We start from the raw sequence: 23663 nt of genomic DNA on the forward strand, positions 1-23663 counted from the left end.
GCCTTTGGCTCAAGTCATGATCCCAGGGTCCTGGGATCAAGTCCCATATTGGGCTCCCTGCTGAGCAGGGAACCTGCTTCTCCCTCTCCCTCTGCCTACAGCTCTGCCTCCTTGTGTGCTCTCTCTCTGTCAAATAAATAAATAAAATCTTTAAAAAAATAGGAAATACATTTTATAAGGGTGTGATTGCCATAGGTAGTGATTCCTTTGATGGATCTGGGCAAAGTCAATTGAAAACTTCCAGAAAGGATTGACCATTCTAGATGCAATTAAGAACATTCATGATTCATGGAAAAGGTCAATATAGCAAAATGAACAAGAGTTTGGAAGAAGCTGATTCCAACCCTAATGGATGACTTTGAAGGTTTCAAGACTCAGTGGGGGAAGTAAATGTAGATATTGTAGAAATAACAAAAAAATTAGAATTATAAGTGAAATCTGATGATGTGACCAAATTGCTGCAATCTCATGATAAAACTTCAACAGATGAATATTTGCTTCTTATAGATGAGCAAAGACAGTGGTTTCTTGAGATGAAATCTACTCCTTTTAAAGATGCGGTGAAGACTCTAAATGACAACAAAGGGTTTATGATATTACGTAAACTTAATTGATAAGGCAGCAAAGTTGGGGAGGATTGACTTCAGTTTTGAAAGAAGTTTTGCTGTGGCTAAAATGCTGTCAAACAGCATTGCATGCTGCGGAGAAATCATTTGTGAAGGGAAGACTCAACTAATGTGGCAGATTTCATTGTATTATTTTAAGAAGTTGCCACAGCAACCCTAGCCTTCAGCAACCACCACCCTCATCAGTCAGCAGCCATCAATACGGAGGCAAGACCCTCCAGCAGCATGAAGGTTACAACTTACTGAAAGCTCAAATGATAGTTAGCAATTTTAGCAATAAAGGTTTTTTATTTCACCTGAGATATATACATTGTTTTCTTTACATACAATTCTATTGCACACTGAACAGACAATAGTATATTGTAAACATAAATGTCCTAAGCATTGAGAAACCAAAATATTCATGTGACTCACTTTATTGCAATGTTTGCTATATTATGGTGGTCTAGAACCATCTCTCAGTATCTCCAAGGTATGCTTGCATGTGTTCTATAGAGTTTTATTTTTAAATGTAGGAATTAACACTTTATTTCTGAATTAATAGTTTCAGGAGAAGAAACTAACACTTGTCAGCTTTTGGGATTCCTCAATCCCTTTCCTCACTAGGACTTCTCCACTCCTAGTAACTGCTCCCTCTCTGCCTCCCCGAAGCCCACACAACCATAAATCCTATGGTGCTCTTTTATTGACTCCCATTCTTTTCCTCCTCAGATAAATGGTAAAATCTAGCTTCTTTTCTTTACTTTGACCTAGCCAGTCTTCAGAGCCCCATTTCTGTTGTTATCTAGCCCAGTATATAATGAAGAGAAAGTGGGTAATGAATTTTTGCTCTTCCCATTGGGGAGAGGAATTGGACAGGGCTGTTGAGCAGATCATACAAAAAAAAAAAAAAAAAGAGCCCAAGCTTGGAGAAGTAGAGGTAATTATGGGTGAGGTCACTGGAATAAAGCTGATCCCAAGTGATCTCATTTCTGGTGTGTATGCGGGTTCTAAGAGTAGTTCAGGGCAGGTCTGTATTTCTTGTCTAGCGTATTCTTATACTTATACTGTCAAGCGTATTCTTGTCTAGCTCTTATTTATTCTTCCCAGCCTCACAAAAAATAGTCCAAGATCAGCAATATAGCTCTGGCAATTTCTTTATTGGAACTGGTAGAGCTGAAGCAACCACACCAACGAAAACCCCACATGCAGCTACCTGTTTGGATGGAAAATGCTTAGGTTTTCTTAAATTACCTTGGGCTATTGAGAGCTGGCTGTATGTTTTAATAGGTTAGATGCAGCCTCACTCTGCAAAGGCTTCTAGAAAGGATGATGTCAGGAAATTTAATTCCGTATCAAGAAGAAATAAATGCATCTACATAAATGAATCCTCTTGATTTTCTCACTTTTATTTGTCCTTAATGCCTACATCAAAGAATAGATTCTCTGTGGATCTTTTCCTAACAAGCCGAGTCAGAATTAATGCTTCTTTTCTCTGTGCACTCATGGTAACTATTTGCCTTTTTAACTAGTGATGTACTTATTTTTATAGACTTATGTCTTCCAAGATTATGAATTTTTAACATTTATTTATTGTCATCTTAGCACGTAGTGCAGTGCCTGGCAGAAAAATCTTTCCTCGATGACAATAAATGCAGTCACTTATTGAGGTTCTGCTATTTGCCAGATTCGATTTTTAGGAACTTCACGTAAATGATCTCACTTAATTTTCATAACTCTGAGTGAAATTTTCTTTCTGGCTCATTTTCCAGAATCTCTGAAACATTTCCCCGAACCTGAGATTGTGCCTTTCACTAGTGTTTATAACAAGTTGTGCTATTTTGTGTGAGCCTAACAGGCAGATGGATGGACTTTATTATGTTTGCAACATCTTGTAAGCTTACCAGTTCGGAAGCAGCTACAGGCAGTGTGTTCAGATGGGAAGGACGGCCAGGAGTCTTCTGAATTCATAGGTGAGGAGGAATGAATCACTAAGGTGTGTAAACTCCAACCTAGGGACTTCCTAATATACTTTCTGTTAGTATTAGCTAACACCGGTAAGTGCTGGAAAATTCCAGGAATCCTCAGTAGGTGATTTTAATGGGAATTCTTTCTGTTGAGAGGATAATGCTTAAGAAAATTTTGTAATGGTTTCATCTTTTAGAATCAACGATAGTTTTAATAGGACAGAATAGGTGAGACCCACGGTGGCGATTAGAGAAATTTTTAGAACTGGTTGCTTTTTTTCTTCTCTTGTCTTCAGGTGGCTGTGAGGCCAGTAATTGTTTTAAATTTGGTGTTTTAAAATAACCAGATTAAGCACATTTTATTGCCACTGGTACCAGCAAAATGACTGTTTCCAGCCTTATTATGTATATGACTCATTTTCAAATAAAACTCTCCCACAGATGGAGATGCTGGATGGATGGAATGTAAGCCCTGCACCTGCACCTTGGCACTGAGTGTGGTTTGAAAATGTCTTTTTTTTTTTTTTTAGAAAATCTTTTATTGGCAAGGCACTGTTATTCTAACGGAATTACCAAAGGCAAAGGTGTTCAAAGCTTTTTAAGAAGCCACGAAACATAGAAGTCTCTGCATATAAGTCATTTGCAATGACCTCAGATATAAAAGCAGAAATATGTCACCTCCTTATCCCAGGGAAGCTGTGATCATATTAATTCCACAGAATTAAAATGTAGTTCAATCCCTCTTTGTCTGAGCATCCTACAAGGGGATGGGAGAGATGGAAAGTAGTTTTTCAGTGTTTGAACTTGGAATCAATTACAGAACCAAACCTCACCAGCAGAGAATGAGGAATTAATTCATACAAAATGTTGTTATAATTATGAAAACAAAATGACATTCTTGACATGTTGGCAACCAGCTATTAGGCGATATAGACACTTTAACTGAGGTCCAACTCAGTGGTGACACAGATATGGAAAGAAAGTGAATGATCTGAGAAACTAGAATAAAATTTTTGAGAATATCCTGGTGAAGCATATGGTAGCACTGATCTGACATGAATAGTTCAGTCCGAGGCGTATAAGGGTTTGCTAGGGTGTATGATACGCTGCCAGAGAACATGTGAGTTGTGTTCCTTTTCTACTTTTTTCATATATTTATTAGAACATTTGAGACACACAGCTGTGATGAAGAATGGGGAAGATCTTCATGACCGGATATGGCAGTTATATGACCTGATATTTCCAGGATACAGTGTTAAAGGAAAGACTAGCATAATGTCTACAGGAAGCAAGCAAAAAGGAAAATATCTGCACATTTATGCAAAATGAAACATAGGAAAGAAATCATTAAACAATGAGATTGGTTACCTATAAGCAGTGAGTGGCATGAAAATTAAAGAAAGATTGAGGAATTGTTGAAGAATAAATTTAAAAAAAAAAGAGTCATGGTAATGAAATACAACTTGTGATCCTGGATTGCTCCTGGACCAGAGACTTTCTTTTCTAAAAGGATTATTCACATAATTGGCAAACAATTGAATAAGGTTGGTTGATTAGATATCCATATCATATTAATGTTGATTTCCAAATTTAAAAATTACGTTGTTTTAGGAAATACACACTGAGGTAGAAGAGCATTATGTCTATAACTTACTCAAGGCTCAGAATTAAAATAATATGTGTATATATAATACATATATTCCTGTGTATTATATACATACGAATATGTATTATACGTAATTATATCTATACACACGTATAATTTAATTATGTACATATCTATATACCTTATGTATATACATATATTTACACAAATGTATTTATTATTTTGTATACCTATATTATCTTTATATCTACATATAAAACCAGTATTAAATATTATTAATATTGTAGCAGAAACAAGTTTACCTACAACAACTAAACGAGACAAAGTGATATTTGCAAGTTAAAAATAATGATATTATGGAGAAAATTTAAAACCTGTGTTAGAAGATATGAACTTTACATCAAAAACCAGGGATGTACTGTATGATGACTAACATAATATAATTAAAAAACATTGAAATAAAAAAATTTAAAAAAAGACCTGCTTTTGCTGCAACCAAAAAAAAAAAAAAAAAGATATGAATTCCAATTTGGGCATCACTTCCGGCCTCCCTCTAGCTGCCATCTTGTGTCCCCGTGTGTGTGTGTGTGTGTGTGTGTGTGTGTGCACACCTAATCTCAGCTGGTCCGCCTGAGACCCCCTGAGCGCCAACCCTATTCCCCCCCGCGGTCCCATTTCCGCTCCAACAAGATGAAAGAAACTATCATGAACCAGGAGAAACTCGCCAAACTGCAAGCACAAGTGCGCATTGGTGGGAGAGGAACTGCTCGCCGAAAGAAGAAGGTGATTCATAGAACGGCTACAGCAGATGATAAAAAACTTCAGTTCTCCTTAAAGAAGTTAGGGGTAAACAATATCTCTGGTATTGAAGAAGTGAACATGTTCACAAACCAAGGAACCGTGATCCATTTTAATAACCCCAAAGTTCAGGCATCACTCGCCACGAACACTTTCACCATTTCAGGCCATGCTGAGACAAAGCAGCTGACAGAAATGCTGCCCAGTATCTTAAACCAACTTGGTGCAGACAGTCTGACTAGTTTACAAAGACTGGCTGAAGCTCTGCCCAAACAACCTGTGGATGGAAAAGCACCACTTGCTACCAGAGAGGATGACAATGATGAAGTTCCAGATCTTGTGGAGAATTTTGATGAAGCTTCCAAGAATGAAGCAAACTGACTTGAGTCAACTTCTGAAGAAGATAAAACTTGAAGAAGTTACTGGGAGCTGCTATTTTATATTATGACTGCTTTTTAAAATTTCATTCATGGATCTGATAAAATCTAGATCTCTAATATTTTTAAGCCCAAGCCCATTTGGACACTGCAGCTCTTTTCAGCTTTTGCTTATACACAATTCATTCTTTGCAGCTAATTAAGCTGAAGAAGCCTGGGAATAAAGTGTGAAACAAGGTTAATAAAGTTCTTTGCCTAGGGAAAAAAAAGAAGATATGAATTACAATTTGATTAAATGGAAGTACATATCATACTCATGAATGAAATGACAAAACATGGCAAAGACATCAGTGTTATCCTAAATACATGTATTCTACTAAAAACTTGACTGCTTTAAAAAAAAACTGACAGTGAAACATACATAAATAAAGGTGCCTGGTTTGCTAAGTGAACTTTGAATAGAATAACAAAACAGGTGATCACATCAACTAGGTATTAAACCATATGTGAAGTGATAGCATGAAAATAATAAAGTAATGGTAAAATAAAAGACAAATAAATGGAACTGAGTAGAAAACTCAGACCATCTATGTGTATATGTATACATATAAGTTCTGAAATACATGCACACATGTAAGTATATGCATAGATGAGACACTTATTATGTGATTATATACATATGTGATATACATTTTTATATATACACATATATATGATATACATTTATACACACACACATACACACAAACACACACTTATGTTACAAGCAAGTAGAACAGTGGGAAAATGACAGATTAATTTGTAGTTGCTGCTGAGACTAGTGGTTAACTAAGACAAGAAGAATAAAGTTGGGTCCCTACCTTTCAAATATGCAAAGGTGGGCTCCAGAAATATTAACCACAAAATGTGAAAAATATGATATGGTAATAATAGAAGAACATAATGAGGAATATCTGTGTAGCATATTGTTGAACATTTTATAATCAGATCTTTTCAAATGAATAAAAAGGCAAACCTTTAATAAATTTCAGAACACAAATTTTTGTTCAGTCAGGGAAACTAGAGACAAAAGTAATAAATAACAAATTCAAAAGAAATATTTGTAATATATTAAATTGACAAGGAGTAATATCTAGATCACTGCTACCCAGTAGAAGTTTCTATGATGATGAAAATGGTTTATATCTATCTTGTCCCATATGGTAGCCACTGTATACATACAGCTATTAAACACCAGAATCTGAGTGAGTCTTCAATTTAATTTTAATTTTATTTATTTTAAGTCATTTAAATTAGCATTTAAACAGACATCTATGTTACTAGAACAGAAGTACAGCACAGAAAACTTATTTTAAGTGGGCCAGGTCTTAAAAGAGTAGTTCATGGAAAAGCTGAATAGCTAGTAGGTATGAGAGGGGTGCCAAATTCACTGATAATCAGAAAAAATGGCAAATTAAAGAAACAAGATGTTATTTTATGTGGAAACAAAAATTTAGAAGGGCAAATTATGCTAACTTTGTAGAGGGGACATGAGCAATAGGAACTCTTGCTCTGTAGTTGGAATTAGAGTCATTCTGGAAAGCAGTCCGTAATATTTAGTGAAATTATGTGGGTAAATGCTTTATTATCCAGTTTTTTTCTCTTCTGGGTGTTTATCTTAGAGAGATTCTTATACCTACATAGGGCTGTTGGACAAATATTAATAATGAAATCATTTATGGAAATAAGAAATCATAAGCAGTTTAGCTGTCCGTCATTTGGTGAATAGGAAGTAAAGTAAGTTTATTCGTACTGTTGAATAATAGCAGTGCTTTGAAGTAATGAGCTCTCTTTGTATAAAATTATATGAATTGTATTCAGAGGAAAATAAAATAGAATGGCATTTTTGTAAATTAAAGCACCTAGATTCATAAAATAACAGTTCCTATTTCATAAAGAAATTGACATATTTAAAGGGAAATAAATACATTTAGAATGAAAGAATTGCAGTCAAGAATTAATTTAGAGATGAAAATAAATACACTCTAATGTACAATAAACTGAAGCATTGTTTTTATCTCAATGCTACAAAACGGTTACAACAGAAAAAGTAGGGGAAAAATGACTGATAAATGTTGTCTGGTGTTCTATATCTTTTCTTGCCTGCATGATATAAAGAAGCAATTAATTAAGGCCTGTCATGAAGAAGAGGGTCTCTCAAATGTTCAGCTAATAATTTCTCTTAAAAATTACAAAGAAGAATGAACTTATGTATCTGACAAGGTATGTCAGCGATGCCTGCAATCTAGTCAGTCAGTCGGTCACGCAGTGTTTAGTAAGTAAATGCTTTATGGCAGACACCCACTAGGGATATTCCAGTGAGTAAGACAGACATGGGCCTTGACTTCATGATTTCTTTATGTCCTAATGGGAAATATAGATTGATGCAAGCATTTGATTAAAATATTATGGTCTGACAACCGCTACGAAACAGCATGCCAGGCTGCTTTGGAATAATACAACAGAGAGTCCTGGTCCAGTTCAGAAGGTTAGGGAAGGCTTCTCTCAGAAGATGCTGCTGAAGCTTTCCCTGAAAAGTGAGCAAGCTTCAGTGTCGAAAAGATGGTGATAGGTGGAGGGGCTTATACTCAACTTTTAAAAATAAGCTGTCATTACTGCATTTTAAACTGTTTTAGACAATAGAAAAAGAGAGAAAGTTGTAGAAAGAACAACTCTAAAACAAACCAAAAGGAAAACAACTAGTAAATTAAACCTGGAAAGATGAAAGGCAAAAGAAAAACCGTATTATTACAAGCTGGAGTTTAAACTACAAATTCAAGGAAATGTTGACAATATTAAGTTAATCCGCTAGTATAACAGATTAAATGAAAAGAGATACAATTATCTCAAAGTGTGCATAAACTTTTTATAAATTCAGCAATCACTTACAATTTAAAAAAAGATTAAAAATTAATAAAAGAAACATATCTTAATTTTAAATGATATTATTTTAGAAGCAAACTCATAAATTCAGGGGGAAAAATGCCTTCCCTTCAGCATTGTACTGGTGGTTTTAGCTAAAAGCAATACAACCTACTAAAATAACACTAAATATTATAAAATAAAATGTAACAAAATAAAAAGATATGCTGCATTGATAAATTATTTTATTTATAAATTGATCTGTAAATTCTGATTTCAATTGCTATTCTAAAATTGTTTTTGTAGAATTTGACAACTTATCCTAAAATCATCTGGAAGAGTTAATTGACAAGAACTGGGATATACTTAAAGTAGAGCATTTGAGATTGCAGATTCACTATGACAAATAACAACTATGTTTAAGATAGTGTAGTGTAAATGACCAATGAAAGTATTGACAGAGGCCAGAAACAGACCCAAGCATATAATGGGGGATTCTTGATATATGGCAAAGGTGACGTTTCAATCAGTAGGGAAAAGCTTTTCAGTAGATGGTATTTGGATGGCTGTTTATGTCCATATAAAAATAAATTAGATTCCTATCAGATACCAATACAAAATTTAACTTCCAGTTGGATTAAATAACTAAATGTGATAAAAGAAAACGTTTAAAATTATAAAAAAGAGAAGACAGAATATTTTGGGCAATCAGTTGTAAAGGTGTATTACATAAGGGACAAAATCACAAACCTAAAGGAAAAGATAATTAAATGTAACTATTTTAAATTTTGTGTATTTATAAACAGCACAAAGTTTTATATTCTATAAGAGCAAAGATATTTTTAATTCATATAATAAATATAGTGAAAAGGCAAGCTATAGAATGGAAGAAAATATTTACAAATCATACATTTGATAAACACTTAATATCGAAAAATAAATGAATAAACAAACAAAAAGCAGAATCAGGCCTATAAATACAGAGAACAAACCAATGTTTGCCAGAGGGAAGGATATAGGAGGTTGGGCAAAGTGGGCAAAGGGGAGTGAGAGATACAGGCCTTCAGTTATGGAATGAATAAGTCACAAGGATGAAAGGTACAGCATAAGGAATATAGTCAGTGATATTGTGATAGTACCATATGGTGACAGATGGCAACTATACTTGTGGTGAGCATAGCATATATATGTATAAACTTGTTGAATCACTACATTGTACACCTGACACTAATGTAACATTGTGTGTCAACTATATTCAAATAAATTATAATACAAAGAGTTAATATCCAGAATCTATAAAAAACTTCTACAATTTAACAACAAAAACCAAACAGTTTAATGGGCAAAGGACTTGAATAGACATTTATCCAAGAAAAATACACAGATAGCCCACAAGCATATGAAAAAATGCCCAACATCACTCATTATCAGGGAAATGCAAATCAAAACCACACGTGTTAGGGTGGCCACTATCAAAACAAAAACTAAGAATCCAGAAAATAATGGGTGCTGGCAGGGATGTGGAGATGTGGAAGAATTGGAAACTTTTGCACCGTTAGTAGGAATGTAAATGGTGCAGCTGCTCTGGACATCTATGGAGGTTCCTCAAAAAATTAAAAACAGAATTACCATATGCTACACCAATCTGACTTCTGGGTATATCTCTAAAAGAATTGAAAACAGGATCTTGAAGACATATTTACACACTTACGTTCATTGCAGCATTATTCACAATAGCTAAGAGGAGGAAGCAACCTAAATGTCCATCAGTGGATGAATGAATAAAGAAAATGTGGTATATATCTAACATGGACTAGTATTCAGCCTTAAAAAAGAAAAAATCCTGTCACAGGCTACCGTATGCTTAAAATTTGAAGACATTATGCTAAGTGAAATAAGCCAGTCACAAAATGACAAATACTGCGTGATTCAGTTATATAAATCTCAAGTAGTCAAAGTCTTAGAAGGTGGAATGGTGATTGCCAGGAGCTAATAAGAGGTGGAAAGGGGAGTTTTTTGTAAATGAGGTTAGAATTTTAGTTTTGCAAGATGAAAAATTCTAGAAATCTGTTGCACAACAAGGTGCACATAGTTAACACTACTGTATACTTAAAAATGTTTAAAATGTTATATGGTTTTAACCACAATAAAAAATGAACCAGAGAAGCATATATTTAAATAGGTAAGTCATTAAAACATTAAACTGAGTAAAAAATAAATTTTGGAATAATAATATTTATATAGATTCCATTTATATCAAGTTAAAAACATGCAAAATGTTTTTATACACAATCTATGAAAAATGAGGGAAATAATTCTTGAAAACATACAAAGGAATAATAATGGAGTTGGCAGTGATGTTCTTTGCTACAATAAAATAACTAGATGTAGATGGTTGCTTAGGAGTCTCTATTATCTCTTTAATACATTTTTGTAGTAAAAGAATCTGAAATAAATGTGGCAAAATGTTAGAAATTTGGTAAAGCTACATGTTATATCAATGTCTACACAATTTTATGATTGAATTAATTCATAAGAAATAGATACAAATATATATATGCCCAATGATCCTTAGGGACCCAGTTCCTATCCTCTTCAATGTGTATTTTAAAATAAAATTTGAGTCTAAAATATGTCACGCACATATGGCTAAGAATACATCTTTAAAGCACCCTTTAGTCTATAATTAGTATATTACACATATAAGAGGCAATGATGAAAAAGTACTGGATAAAAGCCTGCAAAAATGTTCCTGAGTGTGTGGGAGAGAAGAGGGCACATCAAAGAGGCCATACAATGTCTTTTTATTCTAATACCCATGAACCACAGATGAAACATTTTAATTGAATACACTTTATACGAGGTAGGCAACTTGAATACTTCCTGTTTTGTTGTGATGTGATTGCCTGGAATATATAGGCACTTCTTCGTTTTCCCTTGTCCATGGGAATCAACATAATAGTAATGCTCTTACTTGATCCTTGAGAGATACATGAGAACAAATATGTACACGAACATGAAGGAAAGAGTGAGGTAGAATGAGCTGAGTGTAGCGTATATGTCAGGTGGAATTTCTATTTTTTAAAGAAAGAAATATGTGTTTTTTTGTGAGTAAATGTTACTTAGATCTATCTACTCACAGAAACTGGCCTGTCTGCCTTGTTAAAAGATAATTCTTACACGTATTAGGATCCACAAAACTGTGCATTTATGTGTGTGTGTTTAGGAGTCTACAAGAGTTCATATAATTATATGCACATTTAGTCAACTAGAGAATTTAGTTGAAAGTTCCCTAATTCTGAATTAAAAATAGATAAATAAATTCCTTTTTGATTCCTCTTTATTTACTGAAATTTAGTCTTGGGCATTTCTTGGTTTCCAACTATAGTTAGTGAGTCAGTTTTTTTCTATTTACTTCTTTATTACATTAAAAAGTATTAACCCTGACTGAATTGAATTTTAATTAAAATAATTATTCTCCAATAAAACCGAACATGTTAAAGAAGTGTAATGATGGAACATTTGACAATTTCAATATATATTATGAATATTTAAAAAAATCTACAAACAAAATGAATTAATATCAACTTATTCTGAGATGTATCATACATGGATTTTACACTAAAAAGCTTCATCATTATGATTGTTGCCTAGAAGGTCTGTCTGGATCTGATGTGTTGGGTCCTCAGTCTATTCATGGCTGCTTTCATTTCCTGGTTCCTCAGAGTGTAAATAATGGGGTTCAGTAAGGTTGTGATAACCGAATAAAACACAGAAAGAAATTTATCCACTGAAAAGCTATTGAATGGCCAAGCATAAATGAAGATACATGGTCCAAAGAACAGGGTGACCACAGTAATGTGAGCAGTGTGGACTGAGCCTGGGAGAGTCCACCAGAGGATCGACATCGGACACTTACCAGAATGACAGTGTAGGAAACGAGCAGGAGTATGAAGCAGATGAAAGACAGCGGACCACTGTCAGCAATTACCAGTAACTCCAGAACATAGGTCTCCGTGCAGGCAAGTTTTAGAACTAGAAGAAGGTCACAAAAAATATTGTCCACTATATTGGGGCCACAGAAAGGTAAGGTGATAGTAAAACCATCTGGCTCATGGTATGCACAAAACCCGACAGCCCACGATAGCAGCACAGAGCCCACGAGGACCCGGCAATTCATGATGGATATGTAATGAAGAGGTTTGCATATTGCAATGTACCGATCAACAGCCATGACTATGAGAAGAGTTATCTCACCGCCGCCTAAAAGGTGGAGGAAGAACATCTGAGCCATACAGCCCCACAAAGAAATAGTTTTATTCTCCCTGAGGAAATCTGTGACCATCTTAGGGGTTGTGATTGTGGAGATCGACATATCCAGGAAGGAGAGATTTCCAAGGAGGAAGTACATTGGCGTGGAGTACAGAAGTGAGTCAAAGGTTACGGTGACCACGATGAGAAGGTTTCCTGCCACAGTCGCTGCATAGGTCAACAAAAATATGAAAAAAAAGAAAATCTCAAGTTCCCGAGTGTTGGTGAGTCCTAACAATACAAACTCAGATGTTGAGCTATTCATTATATCCATCTACTCTATGTAGGGGTTTTCAGGAAGTCATTAAAATGTAGAAAATCTGGAAAAAGTGGTAATTTAACCTGTGATAGTTTTGAAGCTATAGACATATCGAAAGTATTTGATTCCTACAGAAAGAGAAAAAAATGAACATTTTGGAAAAATACATTTAATTTATTAATTCAAGCAACATTCACATTACCAAATTTGTTTTCAGCCAGAAAGGCACAAAAGGTAAGAAAGCCATTGTAAAAATTTGTAAACACAGTTTGCAGGCATAGAGTGCATCTCCACAGTGATTTGCTGTTTCTGTCATGAGTTTGTGTTTATGAACCTTGAGTTCAATAGGCCAACACGTAAAAGAGCCAAATGACCCTTAGTCAAATGATTTAGTTCAAGTGAGTAGTAATATAGTTGTGTAACTCTGTGGTGCTGGTGACTCGTATTTGATTTTTGCCTCATTCCCTCTCCCTAATTTAAAATACTCAGGTGCATGGAAGTTGTTATATTTTTTCAGCAAATTGCTTTAGCGTAATTTCTCTATCAGCTATACTGTATTATCACCCCTCTCTCTCTCCTTTTAAAGATTTTATTATCTATTTATTTGTGAGAGAGAGAGAGAGAGAGAGAGAGAGCACAGACACAGGCTCCCTGCTCAGCAAGGAGCCTGATCTGATGCAGGACTCGATCCCAGAACCCTGGGATCATGAACTGAGCCCAAGGCAGACGTTAACCAACTGGCCACCCAGGCATCCCTCCCCTCTCTTTTATCCTAAAAAGGTGTACCAGTGATTTCACTTATTCCTTATTATAATAAATTATAATAAAACAACCTTCCTAGGAAGTTTCCAGACAAGACCATAAATGTTTCTCAGTGTCCAGGTTTCTTTCTTTACTTCTTTCTCTCTCTTTCTCTCTCCCTCCCATCTTTCCTTCCTCACTCCTTCTCTTCCTTCTTTTATACTTTCTTCCTTCCTATTTCTCTTATTCTTCTTTCTTCACTCCTCCCCTCATCTCCTTGTCCTCTTCCTCCTTCTTCTGAATAGTGCTGTGTATCTAATACTTTGATTTCTGAACAAAACTCGTGACCTCCACTGTTGAGCCTTTTGCCTGTTTTCCTGAATCTATTGTTGCCAGGTTCTTGACTAGAATTTTCTTTCTTGTTCCTTTACATTGTGTATATAGATGGTCTCTGAACAACCAACAATCATCTGACTAATGTTTCCTTGGCTCCTAAATGTTTATCATCTTTGTACCCAGTGCTTTCCTCTGACACACTATCACACTTGCGTGCAGACTGACTCAACTCTTATTTTGGCTCATACAGCCTTGACACTTGTACTCTGTATGTGTTTCCACATTGACCTGATACTGTTGGCTAAATTTTATCTACTTTTCATTATGATTTAGATCTTTTGGTCCCAGGTTTTTGTTTTGTTTTTTTTGTTTTTGTTTTTGTTTTTGTTTTCCTTTCTTTCCTTCCTTTAAAAAAAAACTGTTAGTGAGTACACCAAACACACAGATCCAGACTCATACATATGCAGTCATAGAAGCACATACTTAAACCACGTTCTAGTCCTGAAGCACCAAAACAGAGTGTGGAAAATCTACTCTGAATTTCCATTTTTTGGGGCTTAATAGTTAATGAAATATTCAGAGGTTATTGTTTAGCTTAACTATCAGAATTTAAAAAAAAACTGAATCAAGAATGAAGATTTAAATTCTAGTCCTGGCCTCAGCATTTACTAGGGAAATGTACTCTTAACTTTTGAACATTGATCTGCTTTTCCATAAAAATGAAATGATGCCTACACTACTACCTCACATATTGTTATGAGACCCCAGGGTAACACATATGGAATATATTCGTGTGTTTTCTGATGATGTAAGGATACTCAAATCAGTAAGAACCACAGAATAATTTTACTATGGAAGACTTGGTAAACAAGACAGTGTTAATGAAAGCATTTTTCTCTATGAAATATAAATTGTATAATTACCTAGTTGTCTTCATTATTAAGATTTAATATTATCATTGGTATATATTTCATGCAGTAATTGAGTCTACATACTGGTTATGCATAGCTTTGAAACTACACAGTCCTCAGTCTCAAAATATTAACAGGAGAGAATCTTGAGAATTATAAAAGTAATTTTTTAGTTTAATTTGTAAAATTGGAAGATTAAAAGCAAAATCTATATTTATTAATTTAACCATTTTTGAAAATTTATAAGCCCCTTCATAAAATATATCCAGCAGATAGATGGATCCAATTCTGTTATGATAGGTGAAATCATTCATTATGACAGCTTGAGATTTCTTTTATTGAAGTGTACAGTTGCAGTTTGTTATTAATACTGATATTTAAACCTACCAGTTCTAGCTGAGGAGTGGTCTCTTCAAAGACATGCAGACACTGTGATGTCCTATATATATATATATATATATATATATTTTTTATCTTTTTTTACCCCCTTGAATATATATGACAGTCATCTGCAGATGAAAAAAAAAAGACAAGAATCATATACATAAGGTGCTCACTGGTGATCAACCCCCAAAGGGAATTATTTAAATAAACATGCTAGTGTTCCCTCGAGTTCAGAACAGGGACTTACTCTCTCAGTATTTAAGTGGATTGTGAATTCACCAAGAGTATCAGCCGTGTGAACTTTCTCTAGTAAGTGCTTTGCACTAACTCAGGTGTTTTGGTTGGGTGGTGATGAGCACATTTATAGAAAATTGATCTATTATAGATGATAGACTTGAGGAAATCCTAATTCTATCAATTTGATTACATCAGTCTAGATATTTATGATTAATTTGATAATTGAATGCATTTATTCAAGTACAATTAGAATAGTGCCCACACTGAACAAGGCATAGAAGGAACTTCATGGTATAGACCAGCTCTTAACAGAGACAAATCTCCTTTTATCATGTAAAGGGAAGAAAGAGAGAGAGAGCAGAGAACTTGAACGAGCAAGCAGGGGAGTCTTTCACCATGGTAATCAATAAATGAATAATGGTAATCAATAAATGATTACTTAGTGGATTTTTGCAATCAACCATTCTAAAGATACAGAATTCTGTTAGCCCTTTATAATTCTATAGAACTTTGTGATGACTCAAAAATATTAAGAAAGATCTGTAGCAGAACTTTATAAAACAATGCAGTTAAGCAAGTAAATTCTAAAGGCTAACAGCATAACAGTGTATGATTGCAGATGAGTTCATATGCTACAGAAATTTTTCTGTATTTACTCTTATATATGACTTTTCCATGTTGCTCTGATTAAAATCCTCTTGAAAAGGTTACAAGAAGTGAGGGTAGTAAATATATGATAAATGTGGTGCCACATTCATTTCCAAAGCCCATAGCAGACATTGTTAATAGATTTCTCATACTTTTTAATTGAACCCCAGAATTTTTTTAAAATTTGGTTCCTTATATAGCCACTAGCAAGTAGAATTGCCACGAAAAATAAACCTTTTAAAAATATTTATGGATGGGTGCTTGGGTGGCTCAGTCAGTTAAGCGTCTACCTTCAACTCAGGTCATGATCCCAGGGTCCTAGGATCCAGCCCCATATTGGGCTCCCCACTCAGCAGGGAGTCTGCCTCTCCCCCTCTAGCTCTGCCAGTTCCCCCCTACTCCTGCAATCTCTCTCTCTCCATAAAATAAATTTAAAAATAAAATAAAAACAATATTTATGGTGAGGAAATATATACCATGGTTTGTGTGGCATTTGAAGAGATGTTTGCAAGAAGAAGATTCTTAAATATAGAAATCAGAAAGATAATATTAGAACAATATTGGGAACTCCGACCCAATTACTGAAACCAGTTGGTAAGGATGGTACACATAGAATTTTTTAGAAGGAAGCTGAACTGTTAGGAACACATGGTCTAGGCCAAATCAAAGTAGGGCAAATATACTTAAAAAGGGGATAAGGAGGGAAAATATGTAAGTTTGATGTAGTTAAGTTTTGCACAGCAAAGGACGCCATCAGCAATACAAAAAGGTAACCTACTGAATATTTGGGAGTGATAGATCCAAGAAGGGGTTAATATCCAAAATATATAAAGAATTTCTACAGCTCAACACCAAAAAAAAACCAAACAATCCAATTAAAAATAGGCAAAGGACCCGAATACACATTTTTCCAAAGAAAAATGGTTAACAGGCTCATGCAAAGATGCCTGAAATGATTAATCATCAGGGAAATGCAAATCAAAACCACAATGACGTATGACCTTACACCTGTCAGAATGGCTAGAATCAAAAAGACAAGACATTATAAGTGTTGGTGAGGACTTAAAGTTGTGCTCTGTTGGTGGAACTGTAATTGGTATAGCCACTGTGGAAAACAGTATGGAGATTCATCAAAAAATTAAAAGTAGAATTACAATATGATCCAGTAATTCCACTGCTTGTTATTTAATGAAAGAAAATGAAAGCACTGATTTGAAAAGATATATGCACCCCCACATGTATTGCAACATTATTTACAACAGGCAAGATATGGAAGCAACCAGTGTCCATCACTAGATGAATGGATAAGGAAGATATGATATATATATATAATGGAATATTACTCAGCCATAAAAGAGAATGAAGTCTTGCTATTTGCAACAGCATGAATGGACCTAGAGGGTATTATGTTAAGTGAAATGAGTCAAGCAGAGACAAATACCATATAATTTTGCTTATATGTGGAATCTAAAAAACAAAAGAATTAAAAAATAAAAAAGCAGAATTAGAATATAAATACAGAGAATAAACTGATGGTTGCCAGAGGTGAGGCAGGTGGGGAAATGGGCAAAATAGGTAAAGGCGAGTGGGAGATACAAGCATATAGTTAGGGAAAGAACAAGTCACAGGAATAAGAAGCACAGCATAAGGAATATAGTCAGTAATATTATAATAATTTGTATGGTGACAGATGGAGCTACACTTCCGGTGAGCATAGTATAATGTATAAATTTCTCAAATCACAATGTTGTATACCTGAAACTAACGTAATATGTATTTCAACTATACTCAAAAAATTTCATAATAAAAAAGCAAAAAAATATTAAAATGTTTTTTAAACTGAGACATTTAAAAAATTTTAAAAAGACATCAAAAGAGATGGTCCCCGAGATGTTCAAATAATTTTAGGTTTTCAATTTGCCTTTGAAAGTCTTTACAGTTTTCACAAACTCATGTATTATTACTATTATTTAATATTTAAATATTGTTTTATTCAATATTATTGTATTATTTAATAAATTCAGGCTTACTATCTGAAATAGTCCACTATTTCCTCTGCTTTTACTTTTGCTAAATTATGTTCTCTATTTAAGAGGGCAGAGCTATACCAAACTGTAATATATGGGATCCCAACTTTCCCTTTATCAAAACACATTAATGGCTTTATATTGACAATAAAAAGGAATCCACTAGTCTGAAAACTCTGGTCCTTTCCTTTCTACAAAGTCTCAGCATAGATCTTCTCTCTTTTATTGATCAATCTCCTTCACCAAGGTCTCTCTTTAATACTAACATAAACTCTTTCTCACTTAACAATGTCTAGGTACACTGGCCTCTTGCCTGGAATACTCTTTTCCCTGTTTAAATGTCTAATTCTAGAGCTTTCTTAACGTGTTAGTATAAATGTCTCCCCTTAAAGTGATCTTCTGAGACCACCACGCCTAACATAGATCCCTCCCCTTGGTTACTGTCTCTGGAACAGGGACCAGGTCTGTGTCTATAACCATGTGATAGATACAGTGGTTGGTACCTAGTAAATATTTTTTTAATGTTTCACGAATGATGGAATTCAGTTGAAAAAGCATTGAGTGTCCATGTGATCTGGTAAAGCAAGCTGCACTGAGCAGTTCATGGTTTTAATCTTTAATATTTCAGTTGATATTGATTCTTTGAAAATTATTTGAGTACTCAAAGATATGTTGGAAATATTTATTTTTAGGCATATTTTTACCTTCTACTAAATATATAGTGTATTGAGGTTATCCAGTGAGAACATATTCTTACCCTCAATCAAATCACAACCACTCTATGAAGTTCCATATGGTTGCCAAATATTGATAGATATTTGAACACCTATTAAGTTAATATGACTTTAGAAATAAAAATTGATACTAAATGCCATCTAGTGTGCTATCTTACTAAAGTTACCTATTTCTCCATACTGAGCCATTAAAACTTTATAAAGTTTTTGTAAGACATATGCTTATGTATTTTAAACATTCATCAGGGGGAGGGAGTTAAGATGGCGGAGGAGTAGGGGACCCCTTTTTCAGCCGGTCCCCTGAGTCGAGCTGGATAGGTACCAGACCAGCCTAAATAACCACGGAATCAGCCTGAGATGCAGGATGATGCATCTGGATCTCTACAAATGAACGTCTCCAGTGCTGAGTATTGAGGTACGAAGAGGGGAGCTGTAAACCGTGCACAGATATCGGAAGATAAATGGAAGGGGGAGGGAGCCGCCGCGTTTGGGCGCCGGGAAGCGGCAGCCACCTGCACGGGGGAGCGGGCGGACTCACAGAGGGCACCCACGGGAGAGCGGACTGAGACCGGTGAGCCGTGAACGCGCGCCACCAGGCATCTCCCGGAACACCGGAATCCCGGTGTGCTCACGGGATCCAGACTGAGACCGGGAGCTCCCGGAGCGCGCGCGGGGCGACTGGCGGCTGGCGGGCCACCTGCATGGGGGAGCGGGCGGACTCGCGGTCGGCACCTGCGAAATAGCAGACTGAGACCCTGAACCGGGTGCGCGCGCCACCAGGCTTCTCACGAAACTCCGGAATCGAGGTGTGCTCACCGGGCATAGACTGAGACCGGGAGACCCGGGAGCATGCGGGGCGGCCGGTGGATGGCGGCATTAGAAACACAAAGGACAGAGACGCACCGGCCCTGGAAGTGAGGGCAGGGACGCCGGGTTGGTGCGCACATCCCGGGACGCTGCAGGGTTGAGCAGCACCAACAGTAATAGGGTTAAAGTGGCCAGAACATCAGTGGAGAACAGGCCGCAATCCCTCTGTTCTGTGACAATGCAGCCTCTGCTGCTCTGACTCTCAGAAGAGGCATAGCCGGCCACCAGGGAAAGCTGCCAGAGAACAAAAGCCTGGAAATACCGGCTCAGAGAGTGCCCATCCCCATCCTCCCTCGCGGGGACACGGAAACTCTAACCAAACAGGGTTGCCTGAGTATCGGCACGGCAGGCCCCTCCCCCAGAACACAGAAGGCAGGCTGAAAAATCAAGAAGCCCACAACCCGGGGTGCCTGGGTGGCGCAGTCATTGAGCGCCTGTCTCTGGCTTAGGGCGTGATCCCAGCGTTCCGGAAAGGAGTCCCTCATCGGGCTCCTCCGCTGGGAGCCTGCTTCTTCCTCTCTCACTCCCCTGCTTCTGTTCCGTTCTTGCTGACTGTCTGTCTCCCTCTCTCAGATAAGTAAATAAATAAAATCTTTAAAGAAGAAGCCCACATCTCTAAGATCCCTATAAAACAAGGGGCACGGCCTGGGACCCAGTCAATAATTTGGGCTCTGGACAACCCCGCAACCTCTCCTCATTAGAATGACAAGAAGGAGAAGCCCCCCCCCCCAGCAAAGAAAAGACAGTGAGTCTGTGGCCTCTGCCACAGAAATAACGGATATGGATGTAACCAAATTATCAGAAATGGAATTCAGAGTAACAATGGTCAAGATAATGAGTAGACTTGAAAAAAGTATTAAGGAAAATGTTACTGAGAATATAGAATCCCTAAGGGCGGAAATGAGAGCGAATTTGACAGAAATTAAAAATTCTATGAGCCAAATGCAGGCAAAACTAGAGGCTCTGATGGCCAGGGTCACCGAAACAGAGGAAAGGGTTAGTGAATTGGAGGATGGGTTAATAGAGGAAAAAAATAAAAATAGAAGATGGTCTTAAAAAAATCCACGCCCACGAATGTTGTATACGGGAGATTACTGACTCAACGAAATGATCCAATGTTAGAATCATCGGCATCCCCGAGGGGGTGGAGAAAAACAGAGGTCTAGAAGAGATATTTGAACAAATTGTAGCTGAAAACTTCCCTAATCTAGCAAGGGAAACAAAAATTCGTGTCCAAGAGGCAGAGAGGACCCCTCCCAAGATCAACCATGACAGACCTACACCACGTCACGTAATAGTGCAATTCGCAAATATTAGATCCAAGGATACAGTATTGAAAGCAGCCAGGGCAAAGAAATTTCTCATGTACCAAGGCAAAGGCATCAGAATTACGTCAGACCTGTCTACACAGACCTGGAATGAGAGAAAGGGTTGGGGGAGCATTTTTAAAGCTCTGTCAGAGAAAAACATGCAGCCAAGGATCCTTTATCCAGCAAGGCTGTCATTCAGAATTGATGGAGAAATAAAGACATTTCAGAATCGACAGTCACTAGCCAATTTCGTAACCACGAAACCAGCCCTACAGGAGGTATTACGGGGGGTTCTATAAAAGTAAAAAGGCCCCAAGAGTGATACAAAACAGAAAGTCACAGCCAATACAAACAAAGACTTTACTGACAACATGGCAGAATTAAAAGCATATCTCTCAGTACTCAGCCTGAACATTAATGGTTTGAATTCTGGTTTCAAACGCCACAGGGTTGCAGATTGGATAAAAAGAAATGACCCATCCATTTGCTGTCTACAAGAGACTCATTTCGAACCCAAAGATGCATTCAGACTGAGAGTAAGGGGATGGAGTACCATCTTTCACGCAAATGGACCTCAAAAGAAAGCTGGGGTAGCAATTCTCATATCAGATAAACTGGATTTTAAACTACAGACTATAGTTAGAGACGCAGAAGGAAACTATATTATTCTTAAAGGAAGTATTCAACAAGTGGATATGACAATTATAAATATATATGCCCCCAACAGGGGAGCAGCAAGATACACAAGCCAACTCTTAACCAGAATAAAGAGACATATAAATAAAAATACATTAATAGTAGGGGGCCTCAACACTCCACTCTCAGAAATAGACAGAACACCCTGGCAAAAACTAAGCAAAGAATCAAAGGCTTTGAATGCCATACTTGATGAGTTGGACCTCTTAGATATATATAGAACACTACACCCCAGAACCAAAGAATACTCATTCTATTCTAATGCCCATGGAACATTCTCAAGAATAGACCATGTTCTGGGACACAAAACAGGTCTCAGCCGATACCAAAAGATTGAAATTATCCCCTGCATATTCTCAGACCACAACGCTCTGAAATTGGAACTCAACCACAAGGAAAAATTTGGAAGAAACTCAAACACTTGGAGACTAAGAACCATCCTGCTCAGGAATGACTCGATAAACCAGGAAATCAAAAATCAATTTAAACAATTTATGGAGACCAATGAGAATGAAAATACAACAGTCCAAAACCTATGGGATACTGCAAAGGCGGTCCTAAGAGGGAAATACATAGCCATCCAAGCCTCACTCAAAAGAATAGAAAAATCTAAAATGCAGTTTTTATATTCTCACCTCAGGAAGCTGGAACAGCAACAGAGGGACAGGCCTAATCCACGCACAAGGAAGCAGTTGACCAAAATTAGAGCTGAAATCAATCAAGCAGAAACCAGAAGTACAGTAGAGCAGATCAACAGGACTAGAAGCTGGTTCTTGGAGAGAATCAATAAAATTGACAGACCACTGGCAAGACTTATCCAAAAGAAAAGAGAAAGGACCCAGATTATTAAAATTATGAATGAAAAAGGAGAGGTCACGATGAACACCATTGAAATTGGAAGGATTATTAGAAATTTTTATCAACAGCTATATGCCAATAAACTAAGCAATCTGGAAGAGATGGAATCCTTCCTGGAAACCTATAAACTACCAAGATTGAAACAGGAAGAAATTGATTTCTTAAACAGGCCAATTAATTATGAAGAAATTGAGTCAGTGATAAATAACCTTCCAAATAACAAAACTCCAGGTCCGGACGGTTTTCCTGGGGAATTCTACCAAACATTCAAAGAAGAAATAATACCTATTCTCCTAAAGCTATTTCAAAAAATAGAAACAGAAGGAAAGCTACCAAACTCATTCTATGAGGCCAATATTACCTTGATCCCCAAACCAGGCAAAGACCCCCTCAAAAAGGAGAATTACAGACCGATTTCCCTAATGAATATGGACGCCAAAATCCTCAACAAGATACTTGCTAATAGAATCCAACAGTTCATTAAAAGGATTATCCACCACGATCAAGTGGGATTCATACCTGGGATGCAAGCGTGGTTCAATATTCGCAAATCAATCGGCGTGATACATCATATCAACAAGAAAAGACTCAGGAACCATATGATCCTCTCAATCGATGCCGAAAAAGCATTTGACAAAATACAGCATCCTTTCCTGATTAAAACCCTTCAGAGTGTAGGAATAGAAGGTACATTTCTCAATCTCATAAAAGCCATCTATGAAAAGCCTACTGCAAATATTATTCTCAATGGGGAAAAGCTGGAAGCCTTTCCCTTAAGATCAGGAACACGACAAGGATGCTCACTCTCGCCACTATTATTCAACATAGTACTAGAAGTCCTTGCAACAGCAATCAGACAACAAAAAGGGATCAAAGGTATTCAAATCGGCAAAGAAGAAGTCAAAATGTCTCTCTTCGCAGATGACATGATACTCTATATGGAAAACCCAAAAGAAGCCACTCCCAAACTATTAGAAGTTATAGAGCAATTCAGTAACATGGTGGGATACAAAATCAATGCTCAGAAATCAGTTGCATTTCTGTACACGAATAACGAGAATGAAGAAAGAAAAATTAGGGAATCCATCCC

At 36.5% G+C, this 23663-nt stretch overlaps 2 protein-coding genes across 2 annotated transcripts; one reads left to right on the plus strand and one right to left on the minus strand.

Annotated features, from left to right (window-relative positions):
• The first annotated feature begins 4785 nt into the window (after positions 1–4785).
• Positions 4786–5556, plus strand: LOC113249293 (transcription factor BTF3-like). The gene has a single exon (XM_044380904.3). It carries the CDS (start codon positions 4869–4871, stop codon positions 5355–5357), a length of 489 nt encoding a protein of 162 aa, XP_044236839.1. The 5' UTR covers positions 4786–4868; the 3' UTR covers positions 5358–5556.
• Positions 5557–11904: 6348 nt separating this feature from the next.
• LOC130542217 (olfactory receptor 4K13-like) lies at positions 11905–12839 on the minus strand. The gene is given in 2 exon segments (XM_057304878.1): positions 11905–12122; positions 12125–12839. Coding segments are annotated over 2 exon segments (933 nt in total).
• Between the last annotated feature and the right edge of the window lie 10824 nt (positions 12840–23663).

The sequence above is a fragment of the Ursus arctos genome, unplaced genomic scaffold (genome assembly GCF_023065955.2).
Source record: "Ursus arctos isolate Adak ecotype North America unplaced genomic scaffold, UrsArc2.0 scaffold_31, whole genome shotgun sequence".
Lineage (NCBI taxonomy): Eukaryota > Metazoa > Chordata > Mammalia > Carnivora > Ursidae > Ursus > Ursus arctos.